Source organism: Eubalaena glacialis, chromosome 18 (assembly GCF_028564815.1).
Source record: "Eubalaena glacialis isolate mEubGla1 chromosome 18, mEubGla1.1.hap2.+ XY, whole genome shotgun sequence".
In the NCBI taxonomy this organism is placed as follows: domain Eukaryota; kingdom Metazoa; phylum Chordata; class Mammalia; order Artiodactyla; family Balaenidae; genus Eubalaena; species Eubalaena glacialis.
In genome coordinates, this window is record NC_083733.1 from 56103364 (window position 1) to 56122866 (window position 19503).

Consider the following 19503-nt stretch of genomic DNA (forward strand, 5'->3'; position numbering starts at 1 on the left):
GATGGGTGGTGCTGGGCAGGGTGGGATGGCGGCAGCTGCCTGATACCACAGGGAGGCAGTGGGTCAGTGGGCGGGTGATGATGCCAGCTGCTCAGTCCCTGGGGACCCCTACCTGTTCTCCGAGGGGAGGCCTGGAGTAGCAGGAAGTGAAAGTGTTCCTCGCAGAGAGAGGAAGCTGAGCGGGCAGGGGGAAGAGGCGGGGCTGGGGGTATTTGAAATCGACCCTCCTCCCTCTTTCCGGGGGCTCAGGCCTTAGGTGACCGGGCTTTGGAGGAAGGGACCCTGGCAGTCTGGGAGTCCAGGGGTAAGAACCATGAGGCTCCCACGGCCCCAGGAGTCCCCTCTCGGCACCCTTCACTCTTTCTCATAAGAGCCTGTGGATGTTCTTGTTTCCTTAGCGGCCCAAGGTCTAGCCCCCTTCCTCCGGCAGCTTCCCTGTGGGCCCACAGGAAAGAACAGCGAGGCCAGACAGCTGATGGTTAGTTGTTTTTTGTTTTTAATTTGTCTCTAATAAGCGACACCATCTGCCCACCCCCGCCTGGGAAGCGGGTCCCGAGTGAGGGGGCCTAGCACCCACTTTGGGAGTTGTAGGCAGAGACTTGGGAGGCCTTGAGGCTTGGATCCCCCCACTGGGTGTGAGTTATGTTTGGAGGGCGTACCTCCCCACCCAGGGTAGGTTAGACTTCGTCTACTTGGCCCCAAGCCCCTGGGAACAGTAGAGAGCATGGGGGCCCTGGGGCTCTCGTCCTGGGACAGTTAGCAGTTTGGAGGTACCCCTGGCCCCCTGAGCAGTTAGAGATTAGGGGAGGCTGATCCTTGGCCCTAGGGGTGATTAGAGGCTGCGGGCTCTTAGAGACCGGCTGCCCAAGCCTCAGCCCCTAAGAATGTTAGAGATTCACTGGGGTCAGGGGTGCTGGGACCCCAGTTTTGGGAGGGAGTAGTTAGTAGATTGAGGAAATGTTCTGAGCTCCCCAGAAAAGAGCTGTAAGTTAGAGGGGGCCAGGCCTGGCTGGGGCTCAGCTGTCCCAAAGCTGGGCGTCCTGCCTGGGAGATGCGGCCGTCACTGGGGTTTCTCTCCCTCCGTGGTCCTGGCCTCCTCCTTGGCTGGAGGTGGAGACTTCCTGGAGGAAGCTGAAGTGGTGGGGTTGGGAGTCCCCGACCCCGACTGGGCATCTATGCTGGCATGCTCCTTCCGGACAAGGTCCTCCAGCTCCTTCTGCAGGGGGCAAAGTTCACAGAGGTCAGAGGTCATCACGCATCATAAGGTCAGAGGACCTGTGGGATGGGGGTCCAGGGACTGGGCTCAGGGTGGGCTGGGGTGGCCCAGGCTCCTCACCTTCCATCCGAGGAGGTCGGCAAGGGCCAGGCAGCCCTGGTCGCAGTCACCCAGCCAGGCCACGTCCCTGTGGGCGGGTGAGAGTCAGAGCTCCCAGGCTTGTCCCAGGGCCCTGCCGGCTCTGCCCTGTCCTGTGCCTTCGTGCCCTCCCTCCCACCTTGGCCCTGTCCCTTGAAGGCTCCACTGCCCCCCCACTGCCGCGGCGGGGCCTCACCTGTAGGCCTTCTTGGAGTCGAAGTCCATGCCTCCTCCGAGGCCCATCATCATCCCGAGGAAAGGGTCAGTCTGTGGGGAAGGGGGTGGAGTCGGGGGGAGCTAGGAGCACAGACCCTGGAGCCAGGTGGCTTGGGTTGGAATCCCAGCTCTGTGACTTTGCTCAAGTGGCCTGGCCTCTCTGAACGTCAGTTTCTTTCTCTGTAGAGTGGGGGTGATCATCAAACCCACTCCTAGGGTTGTACTGTCAGCGGGTTAATACAGAGGAAATGCTTATCACGGCATCTGGCACACCGTACGTTTTTTGCCTGTTGGAGAAACATCTGTCCCCAGGAGGGAGCCCCTGCCTGGGAGTGAAGCTACCTCAGGAAAAGAGAGCCGAGAGAGGGAGCGGGTAACTCCTGACAGCACTGCTGCAGGCCCAGGGGCCAGCTAGCCCGGACTCTTCAGTCACGGGAAGCACGACATTCTCGTTTTGGCTTAAGTCGCTTTGAGCTGGGGTTCTGTCACTCGTTCAAAAGGTGAATGAGGGACTTCCCTGGCGATGCAGTGGTTAAGAATCTACCTGCCAATGCAGGGGACACGGGTTCGAGCCCTGGTCCGGGAAGATCCCACATCCTGTGGAGCAACTAAGCCTGTGCGCCACAACTACTGAGTCTGTGCTCTAGAGCCAGTGAGCCACAACTACTGAGCCCGCTCGCCTAGAGCCCGTGCTCCACAACCAGAGAAGTCACTGCAATGAGAAGCCCGTGCACCGCAACAAAGAGTAGCCCCCGCTTACCGCAACTAAAGCCCATGCGCAGCAACAAAGACCCAACGCAGCCAAAAATAAATAATAAATAAATAAATAAATTAAAAAAAAAAAAAAAGGGTGAATGACACAGAGTCCTGTGGAATCCTGGAGTAAGGGCAGCCTGGAACCTGACCCCTGTGGATTCCAGAATCCTTAGGTCTGAGCCGAGGGGGTCCAAAGTATCGGGATTCCCCAGAGACCTGTCCCCTGGTTCCCGAGGAGGCTGGGGGGAGGCAATGTGGGGCCCCTGTGCGGGGGTGGCAGGGTGTGACTAAAAGGACTCACCTGGCCAGTCTTCTCCTTGTTGATGAGCAGGCGTGGCGTGGAGAGGGGCGCCCTGGTGGAGGGCGAGCTGAGAGGTGAGGGCCTGTCCCGGCTCCCCCAGTCCCCAGCAGCCCCCCATAGCCCCGACCCCCAACCTACTTGCTGATAAGGGATGCGAAGGGCTGCACCTGCAGGGAGGTGCCCATGATGATGAGGAGGTCCACCTTCAGGAAGTCCTGTGAAGGGGGAGCGGCCAGTGAGGCTGGGCTGCCGGCCCCCGTTCCCCGCCGCAAGCCCACCCGCAGCTACTAGCGGAAGCCACCTTCCCCAGGGCAGGGCCCCGGCTGCCCCCGCGTGGACCGAGATGGGGGGCGCGGCGGATACACTTACTGACTGCAGGCAGGAAAAGAAACGCGCTGGGAGGTTCTCGCCGAAGAACACGATATCTGAGGTGGAGACAGATGGACAGACAGACACAGGGAAAGATAGAGACAGTGAAAAAGCAGGGGGGCAGAGACAGGGAGGGAGAGAGAGAACAGGCAGGAAGAGAAGGTGGACCCCAGGGCTGGGGCGGGAGTGTGGAGCACTGGGGACAGGCTAGGGGCTATGGTACCCACTCTCCCTGGGGCAGACTCCGGGCACTGGTCAGGGAGAGAGGGTGACCGGGGTGGATGGATGGATAGGGAGCGTGGCCTTCTTGGGAACGGGTTAGTGGCTGAGGGGGTCCCAGCCTGAGTCTACCTTGGTTGGTCCCTGTCCCCGAGGCTCACCGGGCTTCACCACACTCCGACATTTCTCACACTTGGGAGTCACCTCGGAGAAGATCTTCTCTGGGCGTGGGGAACGGGGAGGGAGAGGAGGAGGTAAGAGGCTTTGGGCTGGGGCTGCAGCCTGCCTGCCCACCCCACCCTTCCTTCACTGTCAACACAAACACACCTCAGTCACCGGGTGGGCCTCCTGGGGTGTTTGACCTGCTCAGGAAGGACCTCCCTTCTTAGACAGCTGTCCCTCCCCCACCCCCAAGATTCCTGGGGTGGCTCCCAGCACCAGCCTATAGCTATTAAATGAACAAACAAACAAATGAGCAGACACTAGCCCGTAAAAGGGGCCACTGGGTTCCACCAACCCCCGACCTGGGGAATCTGGACTTGGGAGTGAAGCTCGTCCAGTGGGTCTTTGAGGGCAGCCCTACTTCATCGTGGGTCAGAGAGGCCTGGTAGGTGCCAGGCCTAATGGCAGAGAGGGAAGAATTATGCAGATGATGCTGGGACGGGGACAAAACCTTAGGTGCAGGTGCTTCCCACTCTTGGGCTCTGTGACAGACCCACCCCTGCCCCCACGCACACCCCATGCTTATGACAATCCTCCTCCTCATTGCTTATTGATCAAGGAAGCTTGAAAGCATTCTGTCACTTGCAACCCACAGAATCCTGGCTTGTTCATTCAACTATTCACTCATTCCGTCAACAAATATTTACAGAGCACTGCTTTAAGGTCTGTCATTTACTTGAAAATATTTTTGCATTGACAGTACATGACATTTTGCGGGTGACGCTTGTGTTACTGCTGTAAGAGAAACATAATGGGGTAATGTTAATTGTACATCACCCCCAGCTGCGTGCACTTGGGCTATTCAGGAATCCTCACCCCAGGGGCGGTCAGCTGGCATGTTGTCAGAAGGGCCACACTCCGGAGGCCCTACTATAAGCGCTGCAGCTGTCCTTATCACACACGGACACCAGAGGCTTTGTGAAATCAGCATAAAGAATGTCAGAAATGGGTTTCCATGGATGAAATAAGTGGCTTCTTAATTAGCACAATGGATGTCAGAAATCAGCTCTCACTGGCATTCAAGAAATGTGGATTGGCTGGATTTTGTTTTCTCCTCCTTCTCTTTTTGGACACTCCGCCCATGCATGAACAGGGACGATGACTTTAGCAAGCCCTGGAGTTTGCATCCTTAAGGACAGCCCCCAGTCTTCATTCCTAACCAGGGCTGTGCCCAGCTTCACACGCCACGGCCTCTGCTCGCCTGAATCCAGCTAATGGGCTGGTTGAATCCTGTGCCTCTGGGGCAGTGCTGTCCAGTATGCTGGTTAGAGCCACATGTGGCTTTTAAATTTTAATTAATACAAATTAAAGAAAGTTAAAAATTCAGTTCCTCGGTCACATTAGCCACATTTTAAGAGCTCAATAGCCCCATATAGCAAGTGGCTGCCGTGTTGGACCGTGCAGATATGGAACATTCCCCACACCCCAGCAAGTTCTCTCAGATACTTCTGCTCTTCTTAGAGTGTAGTTGCGCTTGCCTGGATGAGCCCCTCATGTAAGACGGGGTCAGAGCACCCAAAGGACAAAGAGCTAGGGTTTCAGGACCTCACAGAAAAGGTTGTATGACCACGTGGGGGCCTGTCTGCTAACGCACGTCTCTGTGTCTGGAGTCTGCATCCATCATAACCTGGCTGTGAGGTGGTGTCGGGAGAAATGAACCCCCACTGCCACCTCAAATCTCTGGGGGCTGCCGTTATCCACGCGTGGAGACCCTGTCCCTGGCGCTGGGGAGCAGACAGGGGACGGGAGGCCTGCCCTCGGGGATAATCACCTCCAGCCCCTCACCTTTCATCCAGCTTAGCGTGTACTCCTGCCGGCAGACGGGGCTGATGCAGTGAGACGTGTAGAAGGTGCCGTGGGCCTCCACCAGGTCCTCGGCCTCCAGCCCCGCCACTCGCTCCAGGGTGTCTATGTTCTGGAGGGAGAGATGGAGGAGAGAGCGTCAGGAGCGAGCCGCAATCCCAGGGGGCAGAAGGCAGAGCCAGGAGTTGCGGCTGAGAAAAGCAAGTGGGACAGGGGAGAAGGGAGGGAGGGAGAAGCAAGGGGGCAGGGTGTGTCTAAAACTCTTCTGTTCATCCTGATGGTGCCTCTGAAAAGGTAAGTCATGGACACTTAAAGGCAGGGGCCCAAACTCAAATGTCTATGAGCCCAGACCCACTGCCACCAACCAGCCCTGGCAAATTTGGGCCACTTTGCTTCCGTTTTGCTGCAAATGTGTTTTGTTAGAACCAGACACTCTAGTGGCACCTGCCAGAAATTTGGTGAAATAAACGTACTAATCTCCAGTGTCTCCATTGTAAACGCAGCCCCCTCAGATATGGCATCCTTGTGCAGTACCCAACCTGCACAGCTGTCTGTGGCAGCCCTGGCCAGGCATTAACATAAATCAATGAATCAGGAGGGTTTTTTGGGTTTTCATCACACTGTTTTCCTACTTAACCTTACTATGGTCTGCTGCATAGATAGTATATTAACTTGTAGTCTTTTCAGACAGAGATAATTTCCTTATTCAACAGGCAAGAATATTCTTCTCTTCCACATAGACATTTGCGCTTTCTCCAGCCCCTCTGGAGCAGCTTTTGCTGGCCCACGAGGAATGCTGCTGAGGCAGGTACTGCTGGAGGACACTGGCAGATGTTACAGAGATGGCCGGGCATATGCAGCCCACAGCTGACCCGACGAGGTTTCCTGGACGCTCCGTGAACAACTGAAAGGGTTCCCTTTCAAGGGCAGACAGCCCCAACTGCCCTCTCTGCTCCCAGCCAGCCATCAGTTTATCCCCAAAACATGCAGACAAGAGTCACTGTTCCCAGACTCTCTGTGGCTTTCCCTCTCCCCCCTTTACTAGAAATGCTAGTTTTGCCTTTGTTTCTTGACTTAGTCTACCAACTCCCTGACACGTAAGTAAGCAGTGTGCATGCAAATAACTAAATGGCACGTCAAAGGTCTACCTACATGCCTCTGTGTTACCCTTTGATGTCACTTTTTTTTTTTTTACCATGCTGTGCGACTTGCGGGACCTTAGTTCCCTGGCCAGGGATCGAACCCATGCTCTCAGCAGTGAAAGCACAGAGTCCTAACCACTGGACCACCAGGGAATTCCCTTGATGCCACTTTTGATGGAGAAACCACAAACAAACAAAAATGAATGCGGTCAACCCGTATGTACTGGTATGAAGGGATCTCTCCAAGATGTTAGAAGGCCCAAAGCACAAAGGCAGTGTGTACAGGATGTGAAAAAATCAATATATGAATTTGTGTATTTGCTTGCCTAAGTATGGAATATCTTCAAAGGAGACCCAAGAAGTAGGCAGCAGCAGTGACCCCCAGGGAGGGAAGCTGGGGCTGGGGAATATGGCCCAAGAGGTTCGCTATAAAGGCCAAGCAGCAATGAATGCATGGCAACACACAGCAACTGACGTCTGGCCTCAGCATCAGGCAGGAAAGAGGGCATGGTGAGGAGGCGGGCCCTGGGCAAGGTGGGCAGCGGACACTCAGCTCCAGCCAACCACTTTCCCCCCCAGAAAGCCACCCAGGTTCAGCCAGCTCTTCCTGATTTTCAAGAGGAGCCTGACGCCTGGGTTTTCATCTGCAATCTCTTGAATTTTAAACCTTGGCTCACTTCTGGTTTCAAGACATCACGTCTCTGACATGCTTTTAAAAAGCATGAAGCTGGGACTTCCCTGGTGGCACCATGGTTAAGAATCTAACTCCCAATGCAGGGGACATGGGTTCGAGCCCTAGTCTGGGAAGATCCCATATGCCACAGAGCAACTAAGCCCGCGTGCCACAACTACTGAGCCCGTGTGCCACAACTACTGAAGCCTGTGTGCCTAGAGCCCATGCTCCACAACAAGAGAAGCCACCACAATGTTCTCATGCGCACTGCAACGAAAAGTAGCCCCCGCTCGCCGCAACTAGAGAAAGCCCACCTGCAGCAACGAAGACCCAACGCAGCCAAAAAAAAAAAGCATGAAGCTGCTATGTGGGTGCGGATATGGAAGGATCTTCCAGACAGGGCTTAAATGAAAGAAAGCCAAGTACAAACCCTATGTATGATGTAAATGCCATAGATATAGATTTAAAAGAGCGATAAGCTGGTTTGCTGAGGAGATCACAGTGACTTGAATGAAGGCGACAACTGTTCTCATGTTTGAATGGATACTTGTGTCTTGAGATAAAAATAGCATCGCGCATGGCTTCGAAAGTGCTGCATCGTCACAATTCAGAAAGACGTGAAGACAATGTGTTCCAGAAAACTGGGTCAGTGACTCAAAAAGTGGCTGAGGTTAAAGAAGAGGGTGATGAGTTTGAAAAAATAAAAAAGGTTTCATGAAACGTGAGACTGGAAAAATTTTCTCCACCTTTGTCTATGTTACGTAATGTGCCACTTTGAATATGTATGCGTACTTAAATCCACACACGAAGAGCTGCAACTGGGGGGAAATGCCACCACATTTCACACTGACCTCACAACGCATTGGTGTTGGCTTTCGTCTAAAAATAGCCTACAGCTGGTGTGCTTTCGTGGTTGGGGCAGGGGGTTCTGCCTCAGACAGAGCTGGGAAGCGAGCCCTCTGAGCAGCCCTGACGAGCCTCTTGGTCCTGGGCCTGGGCTTCTCGTGCTGGGACCCCTGTGATCTCATCCTGTCTGGAGGGTTTAAACGTCGTCTATCTGCTGCTCTCCAGCTCGAGTCCAGACTCCTGTGCCCAGCTGTCTGCCCATGTCCCCACGTGGTTGTCTAGCGGGCATCTCAACCTCGACATGCCTTCAGCCAGGCTCCTCCTCTGCCCCCCACGCCTGCGCGTCCCACCATCTCCTTTCCTTCTCTCACGAACCGTTTCACATTCAACCCATTGGCAAGTCCTGCCGGCTCCACCTTCAAAACGGGTTCCTAAGCCGCCCACTTCTCCCCTTCGACAGCCCCCTCCCTGGCCCAGCCTCCACCCTCTCCTGCTTGGAGCATCATTGCAGCCTCCTCCCTGGTCTTGGTACCCGCCCCCCACTGCTCCCACAGTCTGCCCCCCTCACGCAGCCAGAGGGACCCTGTGAACACCTGGGACAGGTCACGTCCCTGCCCTGCTCAGAGCCCTCCTGTGGTTCCATCTCACTCAGGGGAAAGGACAAAGCCCTCCCTGTGGCCCCCAAGCCCCCACATGGTCCACCCCTGTCACCTCCCTGACCTCGTCTCCTCCATCTTCTCCTACTACTGTCCTCCTTGCTCACTCAGGTCCAGCTGCTGCTTCTTCTTCTTCTTTCTTTTTCTAAATATTTATTTATTCGGCTGTGCCGGGTCTTAGCTGTGGCATGTGGGATCTAGTTCCCTGACCAGGGATCGAACCTGGGCCCCCTGCATTGAGAGCGTGGAGTCTTAACCGCTGGACCACCAGGGAAGTCCAGATCCAGCTTCTTAAACACGCCAAATGCAGTCTCCCCTCAGGACCTCTGGACTGTCTGTTCCCTTTGCCTGGAATGCACTCTCCCCCCACAAATGATCCCATGGCTCCCTCCCTCCCCTCCTACAGGTCTCTGTTTAAATGTCCTGCTTCTCAGTGAGGCCTTCCCTGACATCCTGTTCACTACAGCACCCCCGACCCCGCACACACAGAGCTTGATTCCCCTTTCCTGCTCCGCTGCGCTCCATAGACCTCTCAGCATCAGAGTAGATACGCAACTCACCCATCTCGTCCGTTGTCTCTCCCCACACTACACTGTCAGTTCCAGGAGGGCAGGGATGTCTGCTCCCTCCGTTCACTGCCTGCAGGGCCTGGCACTGGGTTGGCACTCACTAAACATTGGGACAGAAGCTTGCAAACAGGTTTGCCAGCAGGGCTATGGTGAGGATTTCACGAAGGCCCTTGGCTTCAGGTGTGCTGTTCGTATCAAGTCTGAGTCACATCTCATGGAAAAAACTGACTCTCTGGGAAGAAAGGTCAGGTTTATTCTGAGCTGGGGCTCCTCCTGAAAGGAGGAGGCCATCCCCTCCCCCACCAGCCGTGGGTGGGAGCACCAGCCCTGGGTGGGAGCACATACCCCACTTGAGAATTCTGGACCTACAAAGAATTCATCCTCCCCCTGGTGGCAACTTCTGAGGCTGCAGGCTCCAGATTGCCAGGCGCAGGAAGAAAATAATAGAACACCTATTTCTACCCATGTGTTCTCTCTCTATTTTATAATTTTGGGTTCTGAGGTATGAATTAGAGCAGGCATGGTACCAGGCCTATAGTACATCATGTAATTTCAATACGTATTTATGAAACAAAGGTAGAGGTGCAAACATTTTTCACTATTAGGGGTGCGAGACCCTAAAAGGCTCACCAACTCGGAAGCCAACAATGTGAGCTGTCCTTCCCTGAGGACACCCGGGCGAGGCCCTCAGCTAAGCACCTGACATGTATGAGCCATGGCCCCATGGTACGCACAAGGCCTTTGTGCAAATTATAAAAGGGTGTCCCAGGACTTCCCCGGTGGTGCAGTGGTTAAGACTCCACGCTCCCAATGCAGGGGGCCAGGGTTCGATCCCTGGTTGGGGAACTAGATCCCACATGCATGCCACAACTAAGGAGCCCGCCTGCTGCAACTAAGGAGCCAGTGTGCCGTAACTAAGAAGCCAGCGAGCCGCACCTAAGGAGCCTGCCTGCCACAACTAAGACCCAGCACAACCAAATAAATAAATAAATATATTTTTAAAAGCTGCCCCACAAAAAAAAAAAAAAAATAGTGCCCCTTCCTTAAGAGTTTACAGCCACCAGCCGGAAAATTGTCAGGTGTACTGATCATATTAGATCAACTCAGTTTGGAGTCATCTGCTGCAAAGCCCTGCCAAATACGAAATCTATGGTGCCAAGAGTGTCTGCTCAGAGAAGTACTCCTGGGATGGCTCTGAGAGAGGTCACTGCCACATCACTACAGGCCTGAGAGGGCGAAGCTGTTCTGGCCTCTGTTTTATCGAAAGGGAAACTGAGGCTGAGAGAGGGGACGTGAGTCACTGCAGGTCACGTGACAGAGAAGCCGTGGCCTGAGCTCTCGGGCCCCTCCAACCCGCGCTCTTCCTCCCAGGATGCCCGCGGTCCCGCCTACCTGCGTGTAGCAGCGCAGGAGCAGCCCTTTCTCCTTCAGCAGGCGGATGAAGTAGTGGCAGATGGTGGGCTGGAGGGGAGCAATCGTGACAACGCCGATGAAGACAGAGCACGCTGACCGCGCACCGCCGTGTGCCGGGAACTGTTCTAGGCACCACGCCTGTTTTCCCTCACGGAATCGTCACACCGACCTCGTGAGGTGAGCACCTTCGTTATCCCCATTTCACAGGTGAGGGAACTGAGGCACAGAGAGGGTGACTGTCTTGCCAAAGTCACCCAGGTTGTGGAGTTGGGGTTTGCACAGAGAGGACTGGCTCTGGAGCCTGGGCTCTTACATGTATCGTTAACTCATTTAGGCCTCACGACAACCCTTTCTCATGGATTATTATCAGCTTCATTTTACATAAGGGAAAACTGAGGCTCAAGGACACAAGAGCAGGAAATGGGGGACCAGGACTTGGACCCAGGCAGTCTGGGCCCGGAGCCCATGTATATATATATATATATTTTTTGGACGGTGCCACACGGCTTGCAGGATCTCAGTTCCCCAACCAGGGATTGAACCCCGGGCCACAGCAGTGAAGGCCCGGAATCCTAACCACTGGGCCACCAGGGAACTTCCCCAGAGCCCGTGTGTCTAATGGCTATGATATTTGTCTGAAGGGCCCTGGAGGGGCTTTCCCATGCCTGCTGGCCCCCAACCTTTCCTGTCCCCGCCTCCACAAAAGAGAGCTCACCTTGAACTGCCCAGGATAGAGTTCCTTGGCGAGGGCAAAGAAGGGCTCTGGATGTTTCTGTGGGAGAGAGAGCCGGAGGGGCAGGTGGGCACCCAGATGCCCCTGGTGAGATGACAGCTGGAGAGAGGCGGCCAAGCCTCCACCCCCCACCCCCATTACAGACGTTCCTCCCTGCGGGACACGTACCTTGAAGTAGCCAATCTCAAAGATGGCCTCCGGGTAGGGAAGATGGTATTTCTCCAGGTTGGCGTAGAGGCCCGTGTTTGGGGAGCGGAAGTCAGGGATGCCCGCGGCTGGGGGAGGAGTGGCAGCGGGCAATCAATCGATGAGGGACCTTGGCCCCTTCTCTACCACACTGACCCTCCCAGGCAAGGGCCCCCAAACGGCTCCTCCCCAGCTCTTTGAAGGGGCGCCCCCAACCAGGGAGTTCTCTTGGGGGAGGGGGGCACTTACAAGTGGAGATTCCAGCTCCCACCAAACAGATAACCCTGCGACCTGGAGGAGAAAAGTTTATGCAGCGTGTTTTTTTTTGTTTGTTTTTTTTTTCAGTTTACGTTTGTTTATTGTTGTAACATTTTGTTTTGAACATCAAACACTGCACCAAAATATGAGCCATTTATCTTAAGACAGTTGTCTTTGCCATAAACTAAGTACTGAACTGATGTTTATAATGAACTTCTGACAACTTAAAAAATTATTAGTGGCACTGCTGTCTAATAATCAAATATATCATCACAGACTGGATGTAATGATTACATTAAAAGACCAAAGTTTCCCCTTCCCTTTCTTACCCTTAAATAATACCACCCATCACAGTCTCTGAAGCCGTTTACTCTGTGCCTGGCCCTGGGGCAAGCATTTCAGATCCCTGAATGGCTCTCCCAACCATCTCAAGGAGGGAGGTGTTAACATCCCACTTTATAGATGAGGAAACTGAGGCTCAGATAGGGGAAGGGGTCACACAGGTGACTGATGGAAGAGCCAGCATGGGGTCAAAGAATCCACTGTTTGAAATTATACCAATGGGGACTTCCCTGGTGGCGCAGTGGTTAAGAATCCGCCTACCAATGCAGGGGACACAGGTCTGAGCCCTGGTCTGGGAAGATCCCACATGTCACGGAGCAACTAAGCCTGTGCGCTACAACTACTGAGCCTGCGCTCTAGAGCTCGCGAGCTACAACTACTGCCTGCGTGCCACAACTACTGAAGCCCGCGTGCCTAGAGCCTGTGCTCCGCAACAAGAGAAGCCACCACACTGTTCTCATGCGCACTGCAACAAACCGCAAGTAGAGAAAGCCCACGCGTAGCAACCAAGACCCAACGTAGCCAAAATAAATAAATAAATTTATAAGAAAAAAAGGAAATTATACCAATGTAGTAAGATTCAAGAAAAGGCCACTTGGAGAGAAATTTCTCCTAGCTAGATCTAGACAAAAAAGCATGAGATCTTAGTGAGAGGGGTGGGGTGGGGGGTTCCCCCGGAAGAGCTGCAGGTTATTGTGAAAAACTCTCTGGCCACCCCTCATCTTTTGGACACAATCTTGGACGGCCATCTATTTCTAGCATATGATACACATTCCTTCATCCTATTCCTTCCCTCCATAATCAAATGCACATCAGCCACCGGAAGTCTGGTAATTTTCAGGTGAAGACCAAAGACTGGCCACTCTCAGCCCATGCCCAGTGAACAGCAGAGTGGAAAAGGGCTTCCAATTCTAGTTCTTCTGCACACCAGTGGGGGCGTCTTAGTTCAGATCGCCACTCTGGGCTTTAGCTTCCTGCTCTGTAAAATGGGCATAATCACAGTACTGACCTCGCAGGGTTGCTGAGAGAATGAATTCATCCCTGTGAAGCTTAGATCAGTGCCCAGCACTGATGATTCTTCAAGTCACTCGTACTCAACTTCTTTAGCCCCATGATTCGTATACCTATAAGCGCTTTGCTTCCCCATTGTCACCAGCTTTCAGAAAAGAAGATGGGGAGGCGTGGTAGAGGTGGCATCATTCACAAGCGCGTGGGGCTGTGCAGAAATAGCCCAGCTGCCTCTTCAGTGGCTGGCTGGCTGGCAGCCCTGCCACGCAGCACCCTTGGCATCTGCCCATCAGCTGATGGACAGACACGGGTGTGAGGCGCCTGTGAACCGGGCGCCTGTGAACCGGGCGCCTCTGGGGTGTTCTATGCAAAGGAGGACAGCCAGGGTGACAAAGGCTGAGACCTGCTGCACACAGCCCTTGGCTTCGTCTCGGGATGCCATTGGACTAGGCCCAGTGGACCCAGCAGGGGCCATGTGGAAGGGAGTGTGCGCCCTGGATTCAGGCGGCCTGGCGTCGAGCCCTGATTCTGCCTCTTGCCAGAAGTGTGACCCTGTACCAAGTCACAGCCTCTCTGCGCCCCAGTTTCCTCCTCTGTCCAGATCACTCCTCACAGGTATCATGTGAAGATCAAAGGAGGGGACGCCTGTCAAGTGCTTAGCCCAGTGTCTGGCAAACAGCGAGAGCTCAATTCATTGTTATTATTATTATTATTTTTTAAGGTTTTCTTGGTGTGGACCATTTTTAAAGTCTTTATTGAATTTGTTACAATATTGCTTCTGTTTTATGTTTTGGTTTTTTGGCCGTGAGGCATGTGGGATCTCAGCTCCCCAACCAGGGATCGAACCCATACATACCCCCTGCATAGGAAGGCGAAGTCTTAACCAACGGACAGCCATGCAAGTCCCCATTGTTATTATTTATTATTATGCCCTCATAGGTGCCCTCATGAGTCAATTATCCTAAAACCCAGGTGCAGGAGGACAGAAGGAATGAGAGCTTTGATGCCACTGGCTTCATTCTCTTGGGGGCCCACCCAAGCCAAGAGATGGCTGCAGAGAGCTGCCTGGCCTGCCCTGGGAGAGGGAGGCTCAGGCCGGCCGGCCTGGCTGCCCTAGGAGAGACGGCAGCGGCTGGAAGACAGGGAAACTGGAGAAGACGTCCTCAACAAAAGGTTGTTCAGGACCCTCAAAGAGTGGATTGTTCTAGTCGAGGACTGCCGAGGGCTCGGTTTCTCAGACTCCGGTGACCTCAACTCGTGGCAAGAAATATAAATTACATGGTGACCCCGTAAAGAGGCACCTCTACACCACACCTGAAACAAGCCTCCTGTAATAATCGTCACAGGGAACACTTACGCAGCTCTTGCTCTGTTCCAGGCCCGGTTCCAGGCATTTACATCTATGAATTTATGTAACCCCCTCATAACCCTATAAGGCAATTACTATTATTAGCATCTTCATTCTGTCAAACAGGCCTGGCCAATCAGAGACACGGTGATTGGTTCAGGGGTAGGAATGTGACCCAACCTGGGCCAATTGGAGCCGATCTCTGCTCTTTTGCTTGAACTACTGGGAGAAAGATGCTCTCTTCAGTGGGAGCCACTAGGCTGGTGGAACTTGTATTTGCCACTGCCAGGTGCAACCTTGACCCCAACACAGAGAAGAGCTGCACCAGAGAGGGTTCAGATTTTTGACAACAGCATGGAAGCCGCTGAATCCGGCCATGATTAAAGCGGGGTTTTCGTTACAGGATCAACACACTCCCTTTTTGGCGTAAGCCAGTTTGAGTTGAGGTTCTTGTGACTTGCAGACGAAAGTTGTGAATGGCTGGGGCTAAGTCACGTGGGGCCAGGAGAGGGGAAGGGGCCCAGTGCAGGCAGAGGACTCACAGCGCTCACTGTGCATGTAGCGGGTCACCCCTTCCAGGGTTAATTCGTCCAGCAGACGCTCCTTCTGGGTGCCCAGGCCCAGTGTCTGGGAGAAGAAATTCCGCAGGAAGTCCACTGGCCAAAAAGAAGAGAGACAGCAGCGGGGTGGGTGCTCAGTCAAGGTGCCCAGAGGCCCCGAGTGCCCCTGCCCAGCCCTGGGGCCCCGCCGCCTTCCCGCGACTAAGAGCTCAATGCCTGGCCCAGTCAGGGACCTCCAGGCGCTGGCACTGCGTCTGTTATCACATACCTTGAATGTCACCCCTGGCGGAGATGAGCACCCAGGTCCCTGCCCTAAACCGCCCCCCAGAACCGTGCTCCCAAGGAAGATACTCACTCTCTCCTTCTCCGCCAGCCGCTCCTCCCTCAGTGTCTGAATCTGAGTCCTGGAAGGGGTGGGGGTGGGGTGATCAGGCCCCAGAAGTGGGGTTAGGGAGGGAGGGAAGGGGGGGGCGACACCCAGGTTTGGGGAAAAGGCTCTGGCTGGGAGCTGGGCCCGAGGAAGTGAGGGGTGGAGGGGACAGCGCTGGGGGCCAGTGTGTGGGCTCTGGGACAGGCTGCCTGTGCTGGGAAACCCAGCTCTGCTACTCGCAGGGAGCGCAGTCTCCGGTGGGTGACTTTGCTTTTCTGAGTCTTCGAGCTCCTCCTCTTAGAAATGGAGCTCAGAGGACACTCACCTCAGAGGGCTACTGTGAGATGAAGTGAGTTCACCTCTGGGAGGTGCTCAGATCAGCCCTGGGGCGGCTGTGTGGCGGTGATTGCTCAGGAAGCACTGGCCATTGCTCTCCTCACCTCCCGGCGTCCACGGCCTCGCCTCACAACCCCTCTTGTCCCCTGCCCTGGCCAGCAGCCCTGCAGCCCTCCTCACCTAAGTCACTCCTGTGAGTAACGCCTCGGTCCTCACCCTGCGGCCGTCAGCCCTCCTGCCTGAAGCCCCCCACTCCACCTTTCCAACACTTCCATCTCCTTTATCGACTCCTCCCCTCAGCCAGACTCCCAAATTGAGGGTCTGGGACTCTGTCCTGGGCCCTCCCTACTTCCTCTGTCCACCTTCCCTGGTCGGCCTCATCCACGCCACTGGTCTGTCCCCCAGATCCAGGGTTCCCGCAACCTCCTGGATGCCTCCTTCTAAGTGACCCCCGGTCCCTCACTCCCACCGTGTCCCAAACTGGCCTCAGCATCTCCCCCAAACCTGTTCCTCCTCCTGGGCCCCATCTCAGTGTGGCTTCCGGCCCCCGGTCTGCCAGATGCCTCCTGCCTCCCTCCCCTGCCCTCCTGCCATAACACATCCCCTCTCCAGGGCTCCACGGGGTCCAGCCTGTCCTCCCAGGGGTCCTGCCCCGACCTCCTCCCTAGGCTCCCAGCCTCAGTCTTCACCTCCGATCTACTCTACTGCCCTCTGTGTGACGGCCTGCCTGGGTCGGCCCACTGCCCTCCACTTCAAAGGCCCTTCTCTGTGGCTTCTCCAGTCTAATCATCTGATCACGAACATCTATGGAGTCTACCATGATGTCAGCTCCAAGAAGGCTGGGATTTTTCGTCGTCACCGCTGGATGCTCAGCACCGAGAACAGGGTCTGGCCCTTGGCGGGAGTTCCAGGACCATCCACCACTGAACACATGGACACCTGCTGTGCAGTGGGCTAGACCAGGCCTGGGCCCTGCAACGGACCGCGTAGAAATGCAATTCTGGGGAACTCCCTGGCAGTCCAGTGGTTAGGACTACGCGATCGTACTGCCAAGGGCCTGGGTTCAATCCCTGGTCAGGAACTAAGATCCCGCATGCCGAGTGGTGCAGCCAAGAAAAAAAAAAAAATCTAACCAATTCGCTCTCCTGTTTAAAACCCCTCCAACAACCCCTCTCCATCACTCACAACTCTGGTTCCAAGCCTTTTTGAATAGAAACCTCCCTTCCAAACATAGTTAAAACTTTTCATTACTTTCGGATTGTGTAAGCTGCACAAAAACTTTGACCATTAGACAATGTATAACTTGGGGCACTTGCCTCATGATTCCCTCACCCACAACCCCTATCCCGTTCCCCCCCTTCAAGTTAACCACTATTATTAACAGTACAATGGTAATTACTCCAGATTTTGTCTCTGCGGGTAAAACTCATTATTTCCCCAGAAATGGGTCATACCACAGTACGATGCTGCACCCTGCATTTTCCGCAAAACAATATATCATAGACCCACCAGCTACATAGTGTTGCATTGTAAGGATGCACCATAGTTCATTTAACCCATCAACTGATAGCCGTTTGGGCTGTTTCCAGTTTTTCTGTATGAGACAATGCTGCAATTTACACCCTCGAATCTCTCTCTTTGGGACTGAGGATCGCTTTTTCACATTAAACCTTTTTCCCTAAAAGTGGTCGTGCTTTGGGAGCCAGGCGAGGGAGAAGCCCGGCCTGACAGGAAGCTCTTATCCCCTCGGTGTGGCTCTGCCGTGCATCTGTGGCGTGCTCTCATCACAGCTTCTGCACTGGCCTACATCTGAACTGCGAACTCGCGTCTGTGGGTGGGCTGGCACGCTTTCAGGTTGCAGACAGTGAGGCTCTGTGGAAGGATTTCAGGGCCCTGCTGAGCACGTGGGAGCAACACGGCCTAAGGGGGAGCTGGAGGTGCTGGTGAGGCCTCTGTGAGCCCGCTTCCAGCGAAGCGTCCAAGAGGCAATGTGCCGGGTGCCGTGGGTCGCAAACCCGTCCCTGCCCTCCTAGCCAAGGGACAGTGGACAAGTTACTGAACAACTCTGTTTCCAATTCCTCATCTATAAAATGGCTACAGTAGACCTTGCCCCCCAACAGGGATGCTGGGAAGATGAAATGAGATGAGGCACATCAAACACTAAGCAGAGTACCCAGCTGGCGTAAGTACTCAATAAATGCTAACCATGAATATAGTTAGCTGACCTCCCCAGCCACCTGATTACTGAACACATCACATTCTTTCATGCCCCTCAGCGTTTGCACAAGCTGTACCCTCTGCCTGGGACACCATTTCTCACCTTGCCTAAGAAAATTCTAAATCACTCTACACTAACTACCATGTGCTGTATCTCAGTCTGACTCCTAGATCAGCCTGTGGATTCCTCCAGGGAAGGGATTGGCTGGAATCTGTGTGACCCCACAAAGTTTACTCTGGGCTCCCAAAGTGCCCTGAGCTACTTTCATTATCACCCCGTAGGGTCATTGTCTAGTGACTTGTCCGTGAGATCTGTGAGTTCAGGGACCAAAGCTCTTCCATGCCCAGTGCAAATGAGGTTCAGAAGGGATGGGCGGGGCGGGGAGGGCAAGGAGAAAGGAAAGTTTGGAAGGGCAGGCCTGGGGTTGAGGCTGCACACCCTTCTCTGACAGTCCCCAGAATCTACCATTCCCCGGGAGGATGAACCAGGAGGTGGGGTGAGGGACTGGGGCAGTGAGCTGAGGGCCCTGGGGTAACTGTCTCCCCTCTGCCACCTCCCCCCGTGTGGGGTGTTGGAAGTCCATCTCTCTCCTTCCCTCCACCCTTCCCTCCATCTCACCTGAGCCTCCTGCACCTTCCCTGCCTGGGTCTCCACAGGGTCAGAGGCTGGGGGAGGAGGGGGAGCAGATGTGGTTATGGTGAAGGGAGTGGTTAAGGGAGAATGAAGGGTTTCAAAGCAGCGGGGGGCAGAGGGGGTCAAGAAGACCCACCAACCTAGTTATATTGGGGTGGAAGTGTAAAAATGGAGTAGATGGAGGGAGGGAATGGGGAAAAGCAGATCTTATCAGAGTGGGGAGTGCTGGGAGGACAGGTGGTTAGTGAGGGACAAAGAGGCTGGGATGGGAAGGTTTAGGAGAGGGAAAAGAAAGTAAAGCATACAGGGTATGGGGGAAGACTTAGGAGGAGTTAGGAAGGACGCAGTAGTGTGTGAGTGTGTGCGGGGAGGGTTAGGTTTACAAGCAGAGGGAAGCGTAGAAAGGAGGAGGGAAGATAAGAAGAGATACTCCGCCTGGAAGAGGTGTTGGGTGGTGGGGGGCAGGGAGGGTAGGATGGTAGGTTTAGGAGAGGAAGGAAGAGATAGGAGGGGACACCAGGGGTCCCCTAGCATCCTACAGTTCCCACTAACAACCAGGTACCCTTAGCAACCGGGACCGCGGCATTCTAAGTCCCTAGCAACGAGGGTCCTTAGCAACTAAGGTGAGAGAAAGACGCGATCATTAGTAACCTGGGGGACGTGGCAAACGGACCCTTAAAACCTCGCGACCCAGAAACCCACCAATCTAGCAATATGGATCACTTTTCAACGGCCCCTGAATCCCATTCCCCTCCATGCAGCCCCCATCTCCTGCCCCACCACGCCCGCCCTCGGGCCCCGGGGCCTGCAGCCCTCAGCCAGGCCCCGGCGCGGCCCGACCCTCCCACCAGGGCCCCCGACTCACGATCCGGCTCAGCCATGGGCGCGGGGCGGGGGCCCTCGGGACTGTCACCGACTGCTCTGCCCCGTGACGGCACCGGAAACAGGAGGGGGCCGAGACAGGGCAAAGAA

The 19503-nt window shown here is 54.7% G+C and overlaps 1 protein-coding gene across 1 annotated transcript; it reads right to left on the reverse strand.

Annotated features, from left to right (window-relative positions):
- Positions 1-478: 478 nt before the first annotated feature.
- SIRT2 (sirtuin 2) lies at positions 479-19501 on the reverse strand. Its single transcript, XM_061172369.1, has 16 exons — positions 19397-19501; positions 18517-18563; positions 15330-15378; positions 14957-15070; positions 11708-11749; positions 11441-11547; positions 11255-11311; positions 10519-10587; positions 5223-5352; positions 3377-3436; positions 2997-3052; positions 2766-2842; positions 2628-2679; positions 1551-1621; positions 1337-1403; positions 479-1216 (listed from the first exon to the last, which is right to left on the reverse strand). Exons 1-16 carry the CDS (start codon positions 19410-19412, stop codon positions 1061-1063), a joined length of 1170 nt encoding a protein of 389 aa, XP_061028352.1. The 5' UTR covers positions 19413-19501; the 3' UTR covers positions 479-1060.
- Positions 19502-19503: the final 2 nt, after the last annotated feature.

Excerpts from the sequence above, each read along its gene's own strand:
- SIRT2 (XM_061172369.1), bottom strand. Across the intron at positions 11,548-11,707 it reads GGGAGCTGGAATCTCCACTT|CCGCGGGCATCCCTGACTTC; the intron begins GTAAGTGCCCCC and ends CTCCTCCCCCAG. Across the intron at positions 10,588-11,254 it reads TCTATCCTGGGCAGTTCAAG|CCCACCATCTGCCACTACTT; the intron begins GTGAGCTCTCTT and ends GCTCCCCTCCAG.